Source organism: Peromyscus eremicus, chromosome 14 (genome assembly GCF_949786415.1).
Source record: "Peromyscus eremicus chromosome 14, PerEre_H2_v1, whole genome shotgun sequence".
Lineage (NCBI taxonomy): Eukaryota > Metazoa > Chordata > Mammalia > Rodentia > Cricetidae > Peromyscus > Peromyscus eremicus.
In genome coordinates, this window is record NC_081430.1 from 50,732,882 (window position 1) to 50,753,489 (window position 20,608).

Genomic DNA, 20,608 nt, shown 5'->3' on the forward strand with positions numbered 1-20,608 from the left:
GGAACTCACTATGTAGACTAGACTGGCCTTGAACTCAAAGAAATCTGTCTGCCTCTACCTCCCTAGTGCTGGGATTAAAGGCTTGTACCACCACACCCAGCCCAAATTTTTATTTTATAAGTAAATACATCTTTCTTAAATCATGTGAGGGAAATATATGTACATAGTCTCTCTCTATAAAGATATACATAGAGAAAACAACTTATATGTTTGTGATGTTGAGGATAAAATCTAGGGCTTTGTATACAAGGCAAGTCCTTTACTATTGTTGAATATCTCTAATTCACAAATTTTTTTTTAAAGCATTGTGTTGTGGGATATTTGTACAATGTATGAAGATGTATTAATGTGATTGTTGTAATAAAAAGCTGAACGGCCAATAGCTAGGCAGGAGGTATAGGTGGGACTTCCAGGCAGAGAGAGGAAGTAGGAGGAGATAATTGAGGCATAGAGGAGACACTAATGAGACATGGAGGAAGTCGGACAAACATATGGCAAAATGTAGATTAATAAAAGCAGGTTAATTTAAGCTTTAAGAGCTAGTGGGACAAGTCTAAGCTATAGGCCGAGCTTTCATAATTAATAAGAGGTCTCTGTGTCATTATTTGGGAGCTAGCTGACAGGACAGAAAAAGACAGTACTGGATAATCTTACACAAAACCTTTAAAAAAGGGCAGACTCATCCATACACAAGCATGACTAAAGAAGAGTGGCCAGTTTGCCTTTCGTATTCTTGCAGGAGAACCTTATATTCTAACCTTGTCTGAAACACATTTTATTTATTTACTTATTTTTGTTTTTAATGTGCATGGCTATTTTGCCTGCATGTATGTCTGTGAACCACATGTATGCCTGGTGCCCTCTTAAAGACTGAAGAGGGTGTTGAATCCCCTGGGAGTGGAGTTATAGACTGTGGGGAGCCACCATGTATGTGTTGGGAACCAAACCCAGGTCTTCTAGAAGAGATGCAAGGGCTCTTAACCACTTAACTACTTTAAAGGAAATTTTATCCATGAAGGATTCTCGTTACCTGCCCAAATAAATATGACCTTTCATCATGACCAACCTTTCCTAATTATTAATCTGTATCAATGGGGAGACCAAATGGCCTATAGTAATTAGGCAGTTCAGGTGTGGCAGTTATGTCGTTCATAATTAATTAACAATGAATTAACCACCGATTAGAGGTTAGTTTCCTGTCTGTGGGCCTCTGGGCACAATCATTTTGCCAACTCAGCAAGACATAACTTTGTGTGCTTCTGTTTAAAGGCTCCTTAATACATATTTATTCATTAACACTGAACTCATGGCTAACAGCCTGTAACTTATGCCTCAATGAAGTTTATCAAACACGCTCTATTTTCTCCATGAGGACATCTCAGCCTTCTTGCATTTCAGAATTTGAGACACTTTAGACTCACTTGGCAGCCATATTAAACTGAAATCATGAATAAAAAAACAAAAATGTAAAAACATATTAGATGGGGCTGGAGACATAGCTCAGTGGTTAAGAGTACTTTCTGTTCTTGCAGAGGACTGGGGTTCAATTCTAGGTACCTACATACTGGCTCAAAACCATTTGTATGCACATTGTGCATATATAAAGATGCAGGCAAAATATTTAAACAATAAAAATAAATCTAAAAAAATTATTAAGAAAAACTCCAACACATTAGGTAGACTATGAAAAGGACAAGTATTCATAATAGATCTGAAAATAAGGTGAAGTATCAGTGTCTTAATTCATCTTCAGGTTGAGAATGTGTGTGTGTGTGTGTGTGTGTGTGTTTTACATAGTTAAACAAGTATTCTATTCCACTGTGTTTTGTTTTTGAGACAGGGTCTCTTCTACATAGCCCTAGATGTTTTGGATCCAACTGCCTCTGCCTCCTGAGTGTTGGGATTAAAGGTGTGAGCTACTATGCCTGGCTTGAGAATTTAATTCTTGGTCACTCAAAACACTTATTTTGCCACTCTGTGCATGTCCATGAATAACACTGAAAGTGTGTGAATAAAGATGAGATTACAAATAAATTGTAATAAGTTGATAAGCTTGCAAATACAAAATCTATAAATGAGAAGGGAGCGTATGTTGGTATTCAGAAATCTTTCTATATTAATTATAGTGGTTTTGTAGTGGTTTTTCAAATTTGAGAAATGCTGAGGACTTTTGAAGGTCATAGAAAAGTTAATTAGGAGAAAAGTAGGAGGACTGCCTCTTCCTCTGTTTAGGTAGCAATATATGACAGGTCTCAGCAGTTAAGAGAACTTAACTGCTTTTGAGGAGGGCCCAGGTTTGGTTCCCAGCACACACATGGAGGCTAATAATCATCTGTAATTCCAGTTCCAGACATGTACATGGTACACATACATGCGTGCAGGCAAACATTCATATAAATAAATCTAAAATTAGGAGGAATAGAACTTCAAAGTCATCCTTGGCTACATGGGCCTGGGCCCTGTCTCAAAATAAATAAAATACTGAGAAATGACAGGAAAGGGAAATTAATTAATTTTCCTAATTGAAGCTTATTGATTTGGATTCAGTATGTAGAGGAATACAGCACTAAATGAGAGGAAGGTGACAGGTGGGTGGTCTAATATACAAAAGACCAGTACAGAATTCTATGTTTCAGTGAGTAAAGGCACCTGTTACCACCCATAAGAACTTGAGTAAATCTCTGATGGAAGGACAGAACCTATTCTTGCAAGTTGTACTCTGACTTCCACACATGTACTGTGGTGTGTGCACACTTTTGTGTGTGCATGTACACAAACACAATCAAAAAATGTAATAAAAATTAAAAGAAATTGAATCATGTATTTTCAAAACCAAGAGCCCAAATTGTATATGGAACTACACAGAAGCAGCCTCAGCTGGAGGTGATTTTATTAAAAACAAACTAAACAAAAAAACACCTTTGTGCTGCTAGATGTCCCACATACTAGGGCCTCACACATACTAAATAAGTGCTATGTCACTGAGCTACACCCTTAGTCCCTCTCCTCTTTCTAGACTTTTTGAGATAGGGTCTTACTATATAGCTTAGCTCTGGCTGGCCAGGAACTTACTCCATAGACCAAGCTGGCCTTAAGTTCACAGAGATTTGCCTATCGTACTTCCCAAGCCCTGAGACTAAAGGTGTGTACCACCACCATGCCAAGCCTCTGCATCTTTCTTAGTTGAAGTAAAATTTATACAACACAAATTCATCATTTTAATCATTTAAAAAAGTGCATTCACATTATATATCTATCATCATTAATTCCAGAACATCTTCAACAATGTTTCTCTCTGACACCTTAATCATTACATGACATTTTTCATTCTGGCATTCCATGAATTAACATATCACAGACATAAATGTAATAAAAATAATCTTTTTGGAAAATAAATTTTTTTTGAAAAACAAAACAAAACAAAACAAACACCAAAAAAACCCCCTGATAAAAATCATGCAGATGCTGACTGGTGCAAGTGTACCTTCTGAACTTACCTCTGTCTGCTATTCTTTTCATCAACTGATGCTCGCCCCATTTAATCAGATACTTAAGAATATCTTGTTCACTTGCCTAGAATAAAAATTGATTATTATTTATTGTAATAAAATTATAAAAATGTTTATTTTCACTAATGGCTTTTCCTAAGTCACAATGTACATGTGGAGCACAACTTACCACATTTCTCTCTTTATATTAGCTATGTGAAATTTTAGAGTTAATCCTTTGGTCTATAAACAGTGATGTTCCAGATAGCATCAATTTATTGAATAACTTCAATCTTCATTCCAGCTGATGTTTTTATTATTACCATTGTTTTTCTTTACTATGTATTATTTCCTACTTTTAAGTTTATTTTATCTTTTTTTTTTTTTTTGGTTTTTCGAGACAAGGTTTCTCTGTGTAGCTTTGCGCCTCTCCTGGAACTCACTTGGTAGCCCAGGCTGGCCTCGAACTCAAAGAGATCCGCCTGGCTCTGCCTCCCGAGTGCTGGGATTAAAGGCGTGCGCCACCGCCGCCCGGCTTTATTTTATCTTATAAGGCTTCCGTACTGCTAACGGTTTCGGGATAAGATGAAGAAAAACACATTCTATTCTCTGTGATGGAAAAACAAGAACGACAAATTGTCCAGGCAGATACAATCTCTATAAGGTATTTTGTAGGTTGAGGAGGGGATCCTGCAGGACAATTTGTGAAATGGCAATGTATCTCTCATTTTTTTATTTTATTTAGAAGCTTACAGCACACAGAGGCTCCTCCAAGATGCTTTATGTGTTATGAAAAAATGCACAGCTCACGACCAACAATCGGACAGCACTGACATGTGTTCCGATAGACATGTGGAACTGAACAGGACAGTGGGACAAAGTTAATGAACAAAGGCCCTCCTACAAATGAAGACCAAGTGTTTCAGCATCTATTACTGCAAACAAAGCAACGTTGAAGAAGCACAGTGGACAATTTAGTTGCTTTTTTTTTTAAATTTAGTATTTTCTAACTATGGTAACGCCATTTTATAGTTTATCTGGTATACACACAAAGAAACAAATGGCTCAAAGAGTTTACAGCTTCATAGCATTAAAAGCTGTTGTATAGTTTCTAGCATAAAATTAACCCAATGTAAAACAATTAAAAACATGTTACCTTAGAGAATTTTTTTGCAGTATTTAAAATCTATTATTAAATTACAAGCTAGATTAACATGTAAGCCAAAGACACAAGAATTGACTGAAAATATAAAGTAGAAAATATAATTATGCTTTAGCAGAACACATACACTCTGAGTTTTTATGAGTTGAACAGATCAGAAATGGAATTTCACTCTTGCTTTGTGCTGCCTAACCTATGGTCTACAATCTAAGTATCTGATAGTCTACCAAAAGAAATTATTATAGCGAATAAGTATCAGTGGAAGGCAGACATTCATTTTCAGACTGTGCTTCTGACCTGGCCTGTCCTCTTTATAGTATAGCTGGTTAAGTCCCGGGCTTGTTTACAACGTTGAGTCATGATAGCAGTGTGCATGAAAGCTCAATGTGCCAGAAGGCTTTTAGTGCACAACTATGGAGCAGAAATTCGCTAAGCAAAGCCTGTTTCTTTCTCTCTGCCCCACCCTGTAAGAGTAACAGAGTGCGGATGAATTTCTTTGTGCATGTGGAATGACAATGAACTAAAGAGGTGTATAAATGATTACCTGTAGGTAGTCAGACTGGATAGCAGTAAGCAGATGGTCTTTGCTGAGTTCATAAAAAACATCCGAAGTCATGACCTGGGATAATTCCTCACAAAGGAAATGCAAAGCTTGTCGGTGCACCCACTTAGAGCCATATGGATGTGAGCTCCACTTGAGGATGGCAATTAAGGTATCTAATGAGATGCTCTCAGCAATGATATCCTCACAGCCTAAAAGAGAAGGCAAATACTTCTTAAGATTAATCATAAATATTACTTATTGAACATTAGTGTGTTAGGCTACACAGACTTAAGAAGTGGCAGTAGTAAAACAAAAATTCAAGGAGAAAAACATCTGGAAATCATCAAGACTTCCTTGGCTAGGATAACAAGAGAAATGACATCTATAGGAAATCTGATGCCTATACAGAGACAGATCTACAGAGAAAGGCTACTGAAGAAAACACATCTGTGTACAAATTCAATAACTGAATAAGACAGTACAATGGAGTCATTGGATCAAAGGGGAAGAAGAGTAGACTGCAAAGACAGATGTCACAAAGACATGAATGACAGAGGAAGAACATGGATGACATTTGATTGACAGAGCACCAAGATCTAAGGAGATGATTTAAGCCCTTAGAAAACAGGTAAAACATGTTTGATATTCTTTTGAGTTTAATTCTGGCAAGTTGAAAAATAAATAAGTGAAATAAACTAAAAATCCAGAAAAGCAACTATGGCATTTTCAGAGCTAAAAGCAGAAAGTAAAAACATCTGAGAAAAGTCAGTTATTCTCCTTAGGGGAAAAAAAAAAAAAATCAATATATAGGACCAGGCATGGTAGCATACACCTTTAATCCCAGCACTTGCGTGGCAGTTCTCTGTGGGCTTGAGGCCAGCCTGGTCTACACTGTGTGGTTCAAGGCAAGCCAGAGCAAAAAAAAAAAAAAAAAAAAAAAAGAAAAAGAAAAAGAGACCTTGTCTCACTCCCTCTCCCCAACTATGAGTGACAAAAATTATGGAAGGGATATGACTAAAATTGAATAAAAAATTTTCACTGTTTACTATAAAACAAAAAGTAGTTTTGATATTATGAAAAAATGATGCCCTCTTCTGGCATGCAGAAGACTCATACATAAAATATAAGAAAATAAAATTAAAACAACAACAACAAACCCCAAGCATTTAAATACAACTACTGACACACTGTGCTGCACTCAGAGCCTTACAAAATACAGATCAAATATTATCAATGAAGTCTATAGATTTTTCAGAGCCTGAAAGTTCTAAGTTCAAATGACAGGAGTGAATCCCATATTCAGGTGATACAAGATCATTAGTGGTCATATGGCACCTATTTACCTCTTCTCTCTTTTTCTGATACACTACTAGATAAGGGGATACATCACAAATAACTGTGCCACATGATTTCCACAAAGCATTTAACAAAATACTTCCTGATGCTGCTAGTACCACAAACAGGAATGCTGTCTTCAGTGTAGCTTTTATAGCACCTTTTGCACATGGTAAGCAGTAAAACGTGTTAAGGACACAAGTGAGATCCTTGCAGATAAGAGGTACAAAACAAAAGAGAACAGTGCTTAAAGGATCTGCTTGTAAACAGCACCAATTAGAGTGTAAGGGATAGGAGTGAGCCTGTTTTTGCCATGTTGATCATGAGCTTAGATGAAGATATGGAAAGCATACTTCAAAATCTGCAGATGATTTACAGTTACCAAGATGCTGTACAGCACAATTACAACTGGCTATAAAGATCAGTCAAAATCAAGTTCAAATAAAGCTGGGAAAATGAGGAATTTCTACACTTTAGAAAGATGAAAATCAGCTGCACAGTGGATGACAGAGGTGAACTAGCTTAATATAAAGCAGTATCTGTTTTTTTTTTTTTTTTGGTTTTTCGAGACAGGGTTTCTCTGTGTAGCTTTGCGCCTCTCCTGGAACTCACTTGGTAGCCCAGGCTGGCCTCGAACTCACAGAGATCCACCTGGCTCTGCCTCCCAAGTGCTGGGATTAAAGGCGTGCACCACTACCGCCTGGCGTATCTGGGTATTTTAACTACATGAAAATGAAATGTGGTATGGTTGTTATAGAACTGAAGCACTCCTGGGCTTTAGTTCTCAACAGAGCCTAATATGTGTTGGTCTGAGCTCCACGTTTAGATGGGCACTGATCAAACCACAGAATGCTAAGAGGTGGTAACAGAGTACAAGAGGGGAAAAGTTCTCGGCAAACACGTTATACAACTTACACAAGAGAAAGCTAAGCAGAAATATAACAGATATTACTACATGCCCAGGGGGCCTTCACCAGACAGAGGAAAAAGACCTGACTGCTATTGCTTTACGGACAGATACCAACAATCCGCTGGATGTTAAAAGGAGAGAGATTATGGCTCAATAACAAAACATTATTACAACCACAATTTCTCTCTTCTCTGTTCAAATATCCTTCTAGAAAAGTAGGAGTAGAAACTGGCTCAGCAAGTTAGGAACAGAGTACAAAGAATCTTACACTGAATAGGAACCAAGATCAGAAGATATCTAAGCTACTTTACTTTTTAGAAAATAGTAATAGGGTAAACCCAAAATTCATTTATCTAATCTAAACATTAAAATAACAACTTTGAAGGAGAATCACACTTTTAGAGGATGTGTTCACTGACAGGTTCCCATGCTACAGTGGATGGCTCCACATCCCATACACACTGGCTGCACTGACTGAACTTAGTGGGGGGGAGAAATTGTGAGGGTGATCTACTGGGAGGGATATGGGAGGAGTTAGAGGGTAGTAAATGGGAGGCATATATGATCATATTTCATTGCATACATGTATAAAATTCCCAAGAAGAAAAAAATTTAAAAGAAAAATTCCTCCTAAGCACCAGTGAGATGACCACAATGAGATATGCTTGTGATATCAGAAGGCACACATGCTGAAGAAATGTGCAAAGCATGGAAAAGTTCATGGACACTCTGACTTCAATTATCTAGTCCATATGTTCCAATGACTCTTCCTTCAAAATACTCACTAGCCTCTTTCTCTTCCATTCCCACTAATATCATCTTATATCCCAATATCAATATCCCAATATATTCCCAGTATCAACTCCTGAAGTTTTCTTCCTACTTTCTGCATTTACCAAGTATTTCAATCCACACCAAGCACACGGTGGAAAGGTCTGTGGAACACCATCACATCATCCATCCCTATTTAACTATCTTAGAAAGGAAAGCAACAATTCCAAATCCAAGTCAACAAACTGAATGGGACATTCAGGCTAGAAGACAAGCTAGCCTGTGCCTCTGGCGTAAACTCGCATTTTTGGACTCTGCAATGTGTTAAGACTGGGGGTGGTGGTGAATGTTTCTTTACTCTTCCTCTGGAGGACAATTCTTGAGAGTCTAAACTCTCATACTGCCCTCCTGTTTTCCCAGTGTCACTCTTTGCTGTTCTTGGGGAATATTTACCAAATGAACATCCTGTGTGCAATCACTTGAGCCAGGCTTTTGGCAAGGGCTGTGGGAAATGGGAGAGTCCCAGACAAGAACAGCTAGTAACAAAAACACCCTAGAAAACCACGGTTCTTGAGTGAAATTCTAGAACTATGGATGGCTATCAAAAGGCTACCACCCCACATGTAGGTGGGAGGTGACAGTGTCATGCTGTGTGTATGAAATCATCCGTTTCCACCAGAAGCAGATGAACACAAGCAGAAATGGAGAATGAACTAGCTCAGCAGCAAGTGGTGACTCAAATGAGAAGTTTAAGACCCTGGTGCTGGCTGGCTTTAACTAAGTCACAAAAGCCATGACAAAAAAAAAAGAAGGGAGGGAGGGAGGGAGGACAAACTAAGGGCTCAGATCAGCCAATTCTTAAACGCAGACATTTCATCTTTAAAAGTCTGAAGACTTCCAGGTCAGTATTTAAAAAAAAAAAAAATCCTATTTCCTGCAGCTGCAAATGTAGACTGTATACCTCAAGATTAAGCTTGGCTAAGGCACTCAACTACAAAGACAACTTACAGGAACCCCCCATAGTCATCTGGATTAAAAAGTCTGCAGTCACACCTGGACACAGAAACCTAGAGCAGGGGTATTTGTATAGAAGAGCCAAGACTGTTAAGCCCCAATTCAACCCCGTATTCTAGGCTATTAGAACACACTCCTCCAACTCCACATTAGAATCAAGCAGATGTTTGTTTGTTTTTTCTGGAGACACTGACTATACCTGTTTAAGTCCTTGATGGTTCTCTTCAAGATTTGCTGCCTTTTCTCACTACCTTGTAATTACTAATCTGGATCAGGGTTGCAGTACACAGTCCGAGTAGGAAAATACAGTTTTAGAATGCAGTCAGTGGATATGCAAAGAAAAGCAAGACCCGTCCCTCCCCGGTTGCAGTACTCACTCAGGAGAGTGGTCCCCCGCACCTTGCTTAAGCAACACAGTAGAGCTGGCCCTGGTAGCATGGGCGCGGCCCTGAGGGTGTGAACCTGGGAGAGTTGGCCCTGCCCCTCAACTGGGCAGTGTTCAAGAGGTTGCAAGGGTGGAGGATGGATAAGGAGAGACAGGAGATGAGTGGGACTGGGGTATAGGAAGTGAAATTCACAAAGAATACTAAAAAAGTTAAAAGGTAAGAAAAACTTACACTGGCAGGTCTACCTGTGGATGCAAATTCTTGAGTGTTTTAGATCAGCAAAGGGCTCATGCAGAACCCAAAGGATTCACTGAGCATCTTTGGGTGCTTACTTGTCTGGTGATAACAAAAAGACCTAGCAATGATAACTAAAGAGAAAGTGCTCAGATACCTCTGGGATGAAGGTTGGGTTACCCAACCTGGTAGCCTCCCTAGATCTGCTGAAGTATTGGCAAAGGAAAAAACAACTCTAGAACAGGTGAGGGAAGAGGTTGCACTGACTTTTAGTGTTTCAATTAGAGTAAGCTTGAACTATTTCCCTCAGTGTCCATCCTAGCACAGTTCCGAGTTAGTTAGCCCAAGGATAGACATGCAACTCCGAAGGCAGAGGACAGTAGCAGTCAGTGTTCTCTAAAATCAGTCACTTCAGCAAGGTTCAAGGAACAGTGGATGAAAACATGCCCACGAGTTCTGGCTTGTGCTTGCTTCTTCCCTGCTCTAAGATCAGCTCTTCCCCTTGGTTGCAATGCTGCTGCCACCACTAGCTCATGGCCACCACTAAATGCATGGCAGTGGTTCCTGTGTCTCTTCACAGCTGTACTTCAGAAGCTGCTGAGCTTGGTTTCTCCAGCTCACAACCTATCCAGACACTGCTATCATTCATTTTAGAACTTTATTTCCTCAGCTTCTCCCACAACTGTGTAAAACTTAGTTCTGATAATAAAAATGAATCAGAGCTCCCAATCAGTTTTGGTAGCTGGACTCTGGCTAATTCTATCATCTTTTGTACAGGCCATGTCACCAGGCCGACTATGAAGAATTGAGTTTAACCAACTACATAAACTGATCTGTATCAAAGAAAATGAATTTAGCAATTCTGTGCCTACCTCACACCCTCTCTGCCTTCTACTACAGCAAGTCAGTTTTAAAAGTCTAGATTACCAGACCTTGCTCCAGCCACAGTGTTGTAAATTTTGCTTTCTGCTATGGAAATAATGGCATTCTGGAGTAGTCACCTCCAGGAATTTGCTAGATGCCTAGACATATGCAAACTCCAAGAAACACTTTTCTAGCAGAGATGGTGGAGGATAAATGTCCCCCCTTCTTCCCTATGGGCAATTCTGAATGGTATTCCATCCCTTCTGCTCCTCAGAGGGTTCCAGCAGTTATTAAGTCCAGTTGGCCAGAGCAGTGATCACCTCAGAACATGCAATTATATTGGTTCTCTCATTCCACTTAACCCTTTCTAATTACACATTCTTATTCTCTGCAAGAACTTCCCAGAATAAACTATCTACAGGTAAGTCTTTATCTTGGGAACCAGTTTATGGAGGAAACTTAGAATAAGACATAGTAGACAGAAATATTTAAGGAGCTGGTGAGATGATTCAGTGGATAAAGGTACTTTCCACATCAGCCTGATGATCTGAGTTCAATTCCCAGAAGACACACAAAGGTGGAAGGAAAGAATCAATTCCACAAAGCTGTCCTCTAACCTTTAGCAACTTCTATGTGTGTGTCTCTCTCTCCCTTCCTCCCTTCCTCCCTCCCTCCCTCCCTCTCTCACACATACCTCCAGTGTTTATACAGGTCTACAAGTAATCATTATAGTCAGAACACAATTTTGTTCCTCTCTTGGATTTTGGTCAAATGAATGGATCATTTGGCCTTGGGTTCCAGGTTACCTTTCTAGATTTTCATTTTAAAAGATTCACTTGTTCAGTTGTGTGGCAAACTCTATACTAGATAAAATGTGATCAACACTATAGCTCTTGATCTCAAGAGGCTAGCAATTTTCTAGAAGAAATAGACACAGATTTGTGATCTTTACTCTCTGTGGCAATGCTATGTCAGGAGTGTACAAAAGACTATATGGAGAAATTGAAAGTATACTTTTTTTGGAAAACAGAAAGAAACTGCATTCCAGGAATAGAAAAGAATATGTGCATACGGCCAGTTGTTGAGAGCACAAGAATGTACAGCTCTAAAAAATAGCTTGTTGAAAAAAGAATACTTAGAACATTCCCAATTCTAGTTGCCTGTAATCCACCAATATTATAAATTTGCCACCCAGAGTGCTTCATATAGCTTCAACCCATTCTCCTAGTAAGAAACCAAACTTGCTTTACAAATCAAAGAAGTACTTACGTGTTTCATCAAATTTCAATTCCCTTCTAATTATTAAAACCTAAGAAATTGTTAGCATTAAACAGTTTTGACCTAAGAAAATAACATCAAATGGTTAAATAATGTATTAGTTTTCTATTGCTATATAACAAACTACTACAAATTACTGGGTTAAAACAACACATATTTATCTTCTCATACATTCTGTGGGCGGTGAGTCTGGGCATTATGATCTGGGTCTCTAGCCAGGACTTCATTAAGCATGAAAGAAGGGAGTCAGCTGGGTTTTTACTCTGTCTGAAAGCTCAATGGGGATCATCTGCCTCCCATCTCATTAAAGAATGTTGACAGAATTAGTTTCTTGTGGCTACATGTCTATGGACCCAGCTTCTTGCTGGTTAATGGCTGGGGAATCACATCCAATTCTTGCCACATGATTCTTTGGCCAGGCCACCTTACCACACAGCTGCTTATTTCTTCAAATTCAGCAAGAAGTGTGGAAATGATTGTTATCAAGATGGAGTCCTCTAAGAATGATATTTCATCATCTATGCCTTTAAAGGTCACACCCACTTTTAAGGAAGGAATAAATGCCAATACAAAAAAAAAACAAACAAACAAAAAAACCCAAACCAACCCAATGGGGACTACTAAGTGCTACCTAGACAGTGTCTACTTGTCCTAGTAAGTTTCTGAGCACCTCAGCAAACACACTGGCAGCCTGGATGAGCCTCATCATTTGCTCTGCCCTTAGTATCCCCACTCCTTTGATCTATTTCAGCTGTTTTTTCCTCTTAGATATATCTAAGTTAGTAATTCTCTGAAGAATGCTGAGGCAAATCAATACCTTAGAAAGATTCTTTAGTTCAACAAAGCAAGCAAGAAAACGAACAACTAACCCAAAAGGAAGCTGAGTGTTTCTGGGTTTTAGTTCTTATACTTTTGTAGCTAATACTCAGAATCTGGTTGTTTTTGTTGAGTAGAAAGACATATTACATAACATACTACATAGTTATTTTTTGTTTGTTTGTTTGTTTGTTTGTTTGTTTCAATGCTACGATTGAACCCAGGGCCTTACACATCAAGCTCTCTTGAAAGAGTAAGATATTTAACACATGGAAGTGCATCTTCTAGGGTTCTGTCCCTCTTAGAAACCTTGTAGGTTTTTTTGCAATAGCTGAACAACAGAAGCGAGTACTATTAGAGATCTAATTTAAGTAGCTGCATTTTCTTTTAGTTTAGTTTAATGATTATCTCTCAAGACTCTCTGGATTGCTTATTGGAAAGAATCATGAGAAATACCATGTAACAGTGGCTGCTTCTGTAGAACAAAGATAGAAGGGCAGAGATGTACAGCTTTGAGTTTTGTTCCATATGAATGTATTCCCTACTGAAAACATTACCACCACCCGGCTACAAAAACTGCCAGGAATTCATTTGTTCCCTCAGTGCTCAGCAAAATCCATCACTGACCACAAAGCCCAGGCAAATATTACTAAGGAAATGAGAAGGTTCTTTATCCTGAGAACATTCTTCCTTTTGACAGGAAGAAGGCAATCACTGAGATTCATGCTGTGAATGTGGGAAATGTGCACCCTGTGCCTGTGCTCTTTCTCCTTTGTGTCAACTGTGTGGACAAAAAAACAAAGGTGGATGTCTTAGTCACTGTTCTATTGCTGTGAAAAGACTCCATGACCAAGGTAACTCTTAAAAAAGGTAACATTTAATTGTGGGCTTGCTTACAATTTCAAAGGTTAGTCCATTATCATCATGGTGGGGAGCATGGCTGCATGCAGGCAGACATGGTGCTGTTCCACATCCTGATCTGGCAGAGAGAGATACTCTGGGCCTGGCTTGGGCTTTTGAAACCACCAAGCCTACCCCCAGTGACACACTTCCTTCAATAAGGCCACACCTCCTAATCCTTTTAATCTTTTCAAATAGTGCCACTCCTGAAAACTTGAAGGAGCTTCATTTAGTAACTTAGTAAAGGAAGATGTTAAGCACACAGACAACCGAGAAAAAGATTTTTAAGATCCCTCTCTAAGCTTCAAGTACACACACATAAGAACTATCACTATGCTTAAATGAACACAGACTGATATTTCTTCATGCTTATTTATAAACGATGATTCATTAACATGGCATTTAAAAGTATTTATTTTGAGACAGGGTCATACTATGTAGTCCTTGGCTGGCCTGAAATTTGCTCTGTAGACCAGGATGGCCTTAAACCTAGAGATTCACCTGTCTCTGCCTCCCAAGTGCTAGGAATAAAGGTGTGTGCCACTACACCTCGTCTAACAAAGCATTTTAATGCACACATTACCAAGTTTTCAAATAATTGGAAAATTAATGGGAAAAGCATTCCTGAGGATGTTGGTTTTGTTGAATAGTTGAGAAGCCACTTTCTGGAGAGAAACAGAATATACCACTAAAACTTGGACTGACAAGAGACCCATCTCCCAATTGCTTTTAGCTATATGTGTGAAATTTTGCCTGCTCATTTGAAAAATGTAGATAATGCCATCTTGTTCATGAGACTGTCCTTAGGCTTAGAGTAATTTATGGTAAACATTGTAGGATAGCAACGACCTTTACCAACTGAGTTATCTCCTCAGCCCTTAAAGTGTTAATACATCAAAGTCATTTCCTTCATGGAGACATATTTAGTGAGACTAGAACCATGTCAATTTGTACTAGAAAAATGGCTGAAGCTATGTTTCTGGCCAGCCTTTAGTCACTGAATGTTTTAGTAGTTCTATAAACACACTTGGAGACATTCACAAACAGTATCTTTGTTAGTGAGGAGCTAGGATTGGAACCCAGGTCTAAGTTCAAAGTTCATGTTTACAAAACATTGCATCAAACACTGTTTACTTATTACTGACCCTGCACAAGTTTCTCAGGGTATTAAAGACCAAGTGAAACAACTTATATTCAGTGCTGTCATGAAGCTAGGTGCACCTTGGCATTCAAAGATTCTCTTTCCTCTGTTATAATCTTGAATAACAACGGTGCCATTAAATTTTTTTTTTTTTTTTTTTTTTTTTTTGGTTTCTCTGTGTAGCTTTGTGCCTTTCCTGGAACTCACTCTGTAGTCCAGGCTGGCCTCGAACTCACAGAGATCCGCCTGCCTCTCCCTCCCGAGTGCTGGGATTAAAGGCGTGCGCCACCACTGTCCGGCATCATTAAATGTTAACCTGAGATTTGAAAATAGTTTATGCTCTTTATTTTATGACCAGCACCAAAAGTTCTGGTAACTTGATGTTTTAAATTTTTATGCTTCACTTTGAAATATAAATAGTAATATGTAGAAAGTATAGTGAATAGATCTTTCAACAACTCAAGGCAAAATGAGACTCTACATTATTATCCATCTGTTGCTATCTTATTCCTGCACCAATCCTTGGAGCTTCATTATTATATACTGGCGGTGGTAGTGCACACCTTTAATTCCAACGCTCAGGAGGCAGAAGCAGGTGAATCTCCAAGTTTGAGGCCAGACACTACACAGAGAAATCTGGTCTCAAAAACAAACAACCAAACAAACAACCAAACAAAGTAAAAAAACAAAACCAACCAACCAACCAAGTAAGCAAACAAACAAAAAACCAAAAAAAAAAAAAAAAAAAAAGAAAGAAAAAAGATAAAGGACTTCTGACTAAGCATCATATAACTTTAAAGAGACAATCAACAGGTTCTGCAGCAAATGAATTGTACATATTTTAGAAATACTTGTTATGGCTACAAAGTATCAGATATACACATATTAAAAATGTCATACAATAAGTCATAACATCCATTACTGTGGTGGTATTTATTTGTGCTAAAATGTGGTGATATTTTATTCGTATGTTAATAAATAAAGTTTGCCTGGAGATCAGAGGAAACAGCAAGCCATTTTAAGTAAACACAAAAGTCAGGCACATGCCCTTAATCCCGATCACTTGGCAGGCAGGGTCTCCGTGTGTGTGTGTGTGTGTGTGTGTGTGTGTGTGTGTGTGTGTGTGTGTGTGTGTTTTCAAGGCCACACTAGGGAACGGAGCCAAGCGTGGTGACATACACCTTTAATCCCAGTACCAACCATTGAGACCTGGCGGTCTGTACAGACAGGCAGTGACAAGGAAGTGAGGTAGCTCGACTAAGAGCCAATGAGAGGGCAGAACAGCAAGGCAATAATAAAAGCCTGGGTAGACAGGAAGTCGTGGCATTTGTAAGCTGCAGAGCTGGTGAGGTAAGGTGGCTGGTGGCTATTCCTATTTCCCTGATCTCTAAGGCTTTCACCCCTATATTCGGTTCCATGTTTTTTATTTAATAAGACCGCTTAGAAATTTGGCTACATATTACTATACACATTTTAAGTATACAAATAAAAGAAAATAAATATTCTATTTTCAATAGAAAACAAGTATTGGCAACTGCTTACAATTTTATTTTCCTTAATAAATAAAACAAGACAACTTAGAATGAGAATTTCCAAGTTATGGGGACATTTAGTTATATAAATGATTACAAATGTGAGTAGCTGTCATTACCGTAAATAATTTATTGCTGAATTTTAGAAACATAATTAGTTCTTTAATCTACATTATAAATTAGATCAAAAGGTTAAGATTGCTCTTAGGAGCCCTACATGTGGCATACACCTTTAATTCCAAAGAGAAACAGGCAGATTCTGAGTTCAAAGCTAGCTTGGGGGACTGAAGAGACGGCTCAGTGTGTAGGTACTTACACACACAAATAAAAATAATAAAACAAATTTAAAAAATAATTCACAGTACACAGTGAAGAGTCTACTAAGAGCAAAGTACTATTCTAGGTTCTTGGGGTGATTTGAATACTATCAAGATTTTGATTCTCTCTTTAGGGAATATTGCTGTGGGATGTTCTGTATGTTAATATATAAAACACTGATTGGCCAGTAGCCAGGCAGGAAGTATAGGTGGGACAAGCAGAGAAGAGAATTCTGGGAACAAGAAGGCTGAGGCAGAGAGACGATGCCAGCCACCACTATGAGAAGCAGATGTTAAGATACCAGTAAGCCACGAACCACGTGGCAACTTATAGATTAATAGGAATGGGTTAATTTAAGATATAAGAACAGTTAGCAAGAAGCCTGCTGCGGCCATACAGTTTGTAAGCAATATAAGTCTCTGTGTTTACTTGGTTGGGTCTGAGCGGCTGTGAGACTGGGGGTGAGAAAGATTTGTCCTGACTGTGGGCCAGGCAGGACTGGAGAAATCTCCAGCTATAGAACATATACTATGTGACAAGAGGAAATGAGACAGTACATAGGCATTTCCAGAGCCAAGTTAGAAGATGGAGATACCTAACAAATACAAATGTTTGCAAGTTCTCAGAAAATAGAAAATACTTTTTAACTTGGAATGGCTAATATAAAACAGGGCATAAAGCACTCGAGTTTGTTCTTAAAGGTTAATGCAGTATTTGGAGATTTAATAATAAAAGACAAAGGTGCCCTGGACAAAGGTGACATCAGAGGGATAGAGAGAAAATCTATAGTCTACACCAAAAACTGTTTAAGGTTCCAAATAGGATAGGTAAGATTTCAGAACGCTACTCAAACTTGCAGCAAAACTGTTTATAAATGCTAATGCTCCTTGATTAGATATGCATCACCTCAGTCACTTGAACCCAAAAGTAATTCTTTATGCCTCATGTTTGACTGACTGCTTTGCTCTGTTGAAAATGGTCTTTAGCTTAGTTCACCACTCTTTTAGAATTATAGTCAGACTCATTTGCTAAAGAGGGTACAATTATAAACAAGTAAAATGAACTGTCAGCTTCACTGAACCTTGACAAAAGGAAAAGTGTCAACATGCAGGAGAATAGAAAGAATGGAAAGAGGAGAAACGGAATAGTGAGTGGGGACAGTGAGTCTGCCTTTTTATATTATTCCAGGCATACACTCTTGGAAGCTGGCCAAGTTGTTAAGGGTTTAAAATTAGGTCACTGTTTTGGGGAGGCTTATTAAGATTTTTAATTCAATAAAATATAATCACATTCATAATGACTAAACATATGGCAAATACAATATACAGTCCATTTTAAAATGCAGATCATAAATACATTTCATCTTCCAAAGGTTGAAAATGTATTTTTGATCCAGATAAGAAGTTTAAGGTCGCCGGGCGGTGGTGGCGCACGCCTTTAATCCCAGCACTTGGGAGGCAGAGCCAGGCGGATCTCTGTGAGTTCGAGGCCAGCCTGGACTACCAAGTCAGTTCCAGGAAAGGCGCAAAGCTACACAGAGAAACCCTGTCTCGAAAAAACCAAAAAAAAAAAAAAAGAAGAAGTTTAAGGTCTGCAGTGCAATGTCTGACAGTGAAGAACACATGGTACTTCTGGTGAATACTGGTACTACTTCTGGGCTATTTTGTTCTGAGGTCAGCAATATTTATGTCAAAGACAGCAGTAGATCTGTGGATTGTAAGCCATTACGCTTCTAAAAAGCGGATTTTTCTTCACAAAGGAAAAAAGGCAGTAATAGTACACTTTCACTTCTGTTCTCACAATGTTAGAACCACTGCCCAGCATATACCATGGGCGCTGTAAAACGCCATAGTGGTAAAACATTTGCCCTTCTTTCTGGCTTCTCCCAATTCAATAATCTATTTGGGGATTTTAATTTTATATGCTAATTTTGTTTTTAGTATAGGCACTGACATCAATCAGGCTTCTGGAGTAGCAACCACAGAAAAATTCCAGGTACCTTAAGAAGAAAAGGGTTTATCTGAGGCTTTGTGCTAGTCTCCAGCATTGCTGGGAAGGCTAGTGACTAAGCTCAGCAGAGTGGAACAGAGATGGCTGTAGAGTGAACATTCTACCATGAGTTATCCCAGAACCTGGGCCACGACAGCTCCTGCCCTGTGGCAGGACAGTGGTGACTGTGATAGTGTGACCCTTTTTCTTTTGTAGACACTACTGCTCCACTCTGCTTCCAGAAAGCATTCTCAATAGCCTCTGCTTTCGGTGCCACTAGCTCCTAACCTAAAAGGCCTGTGCTGAAACCTAAGCAGTGGAGAAAGGCTCAGGAAGCCTTTTCTGACTTTTCTTCGGGGAGGCAGCCTCTCCCCTCTATTAAGACCTATGCAGTGCTGGGTGGTGGTGGTGCACACCTTTTATCCCAGCACTGGGGGGCAGAGACAGGCAGATCTCTAAGTTCAAGGCCAGCCTGGTCTACAGAGTAAGTTCCAGGACAGCCAGGGTTACACAGAGAAACCTGTCTCAAAACAAAAAAAAAAAACAAAACAATAACAAAAAACCCCAAAAAACAAACAAACAAAAAACAATCAACCAACCAACCAACTAACCAACCAAAACAACCTACATAAAACTGGGAAGGCTCTAGTGCTAGGAAGCCAAAAACCTCCAGTGACCCATATAGGAAAGCAGCCTATTCAGAAAAGAATGGCTAAAACACAACAGAAGCCTCTGTCCTCTGAGTAAGTGCTCTGGATTCCAGAATCTAGAGCAGTTTGAGCAGCAACCTACTCAATCAAGTCCCTGCTCCCACCAATCATTAAACTTCCTGGCTGGGCCAACAATTCCAAGTAGGTTCCTGGTCTCAGTAAGAAACTGGACTTGTAATAGATACTGCTTCAAGCTAGCGCTTCAGTAACTACCTCGGTCTACCTACTTGGACCACTATCTCCTACCTGAGACCTGTCAAACTGGTTCTCACACTGCCCCCCTTTCTATCTCCCACATGCCCAAATTCTTGGGCTTAAGGGTCAGAAGAACTACTATGAGTTATGTATGTACAACTTTATCGCTTACAGGCTAGTTATTAGTTTCTGAACCCATCAAACTTGGAGGTTGTCAGGATGACCAAATTAGACAAAGTAAACCAAAATTACAAGCATGATCTCATTTGTTATCAATTTTCATAAAGTCGAGAATATGATTTGGTTGGTAGAGCTGTTGCCTGACATGCACATGGCCCTGGGTTCTATTTCCAGCATCACGAAAACAGCAGGTGTAGTGGTACATGCTATAATCTCGGTGCTTGGAAGGTGGGAGCTGAAGGACCAGAAGTTCAAAGCCACCCTCAGTTACTTAGTAAATACAAAAAGAGCCAAGACTATATAAAATCTCGTCTTAAAACAAACAGGCAAAATACAAACAATGAAAAAGAACGTCATGTTCCTAACAGCAAAACAACAATCTTCATAAATGATGACTTCTTAGTCTTTTTCCCTAAGGAATGTGGCCTCTTCTAGAGAACTCTGGATCGAATGGGCACTGATGTCATATCTTTATTTTAAAAATTCATTTTGGGGTTGGCAAGGTGGTTCAGTGGGTAAAGGCATTTGCCACCAAGCTTGACAGACCTCAGTTTGGTCCTGAGGCCCTATCTACATGATAAAAGGAGAGGACCAAATTCCACAAGTTGTCCTGATCTCCATCAGCATGTTTGCTGTGGCACACAAACGCCTTTATACACATTCAAAAACATAAATGTAATAAAAATTAAAATTAATTTTGTAATTAAGTTTAATATGCTTGTAATTTTAAAGTCTAATACTAATAAAATGCTTACCCTAAAAAACAAACCCCTATACTACCCAGTCCTGCTCCCAATTAATTCTTTAGCTCTTTCTACTGCTGTGTACTTCCACATATTCT

General features: G+C 39.0%; 1 protein-coding gene across 3 annotated transcripts in view; it reads right to left on the minus strand.

Moving 5' to 3' along the window:
* Positions 1–20,608, minus strand: part of Btbd7 (BTB domain containing 7) — a 91,980-nt gene that overhangs the window by 20,519 nt on the left and 50,853 nt on the right. For 2 of the 3 annotated variants that reach the window (XM_059279930.1, XM_059279931.1), the window contains exons 4-5: positions 5,195–5,403; positions 3,498–3,573 (exon numbers count right to left, since the gene is read on the minus strand). In XM_059279930.1, the coding sequence (XP_059135913.1) occupies positions 3,498–3,573; positions 5,195–5,403 (285 nt within the window). Of the gene's footprint in view, positions 1–3,497; positions 3,574–5,194; positions 5,404–20,608 lie in introns of those variants that run through there. The other variant, XM_059279932.1, reaches the window with a different exon arrangement.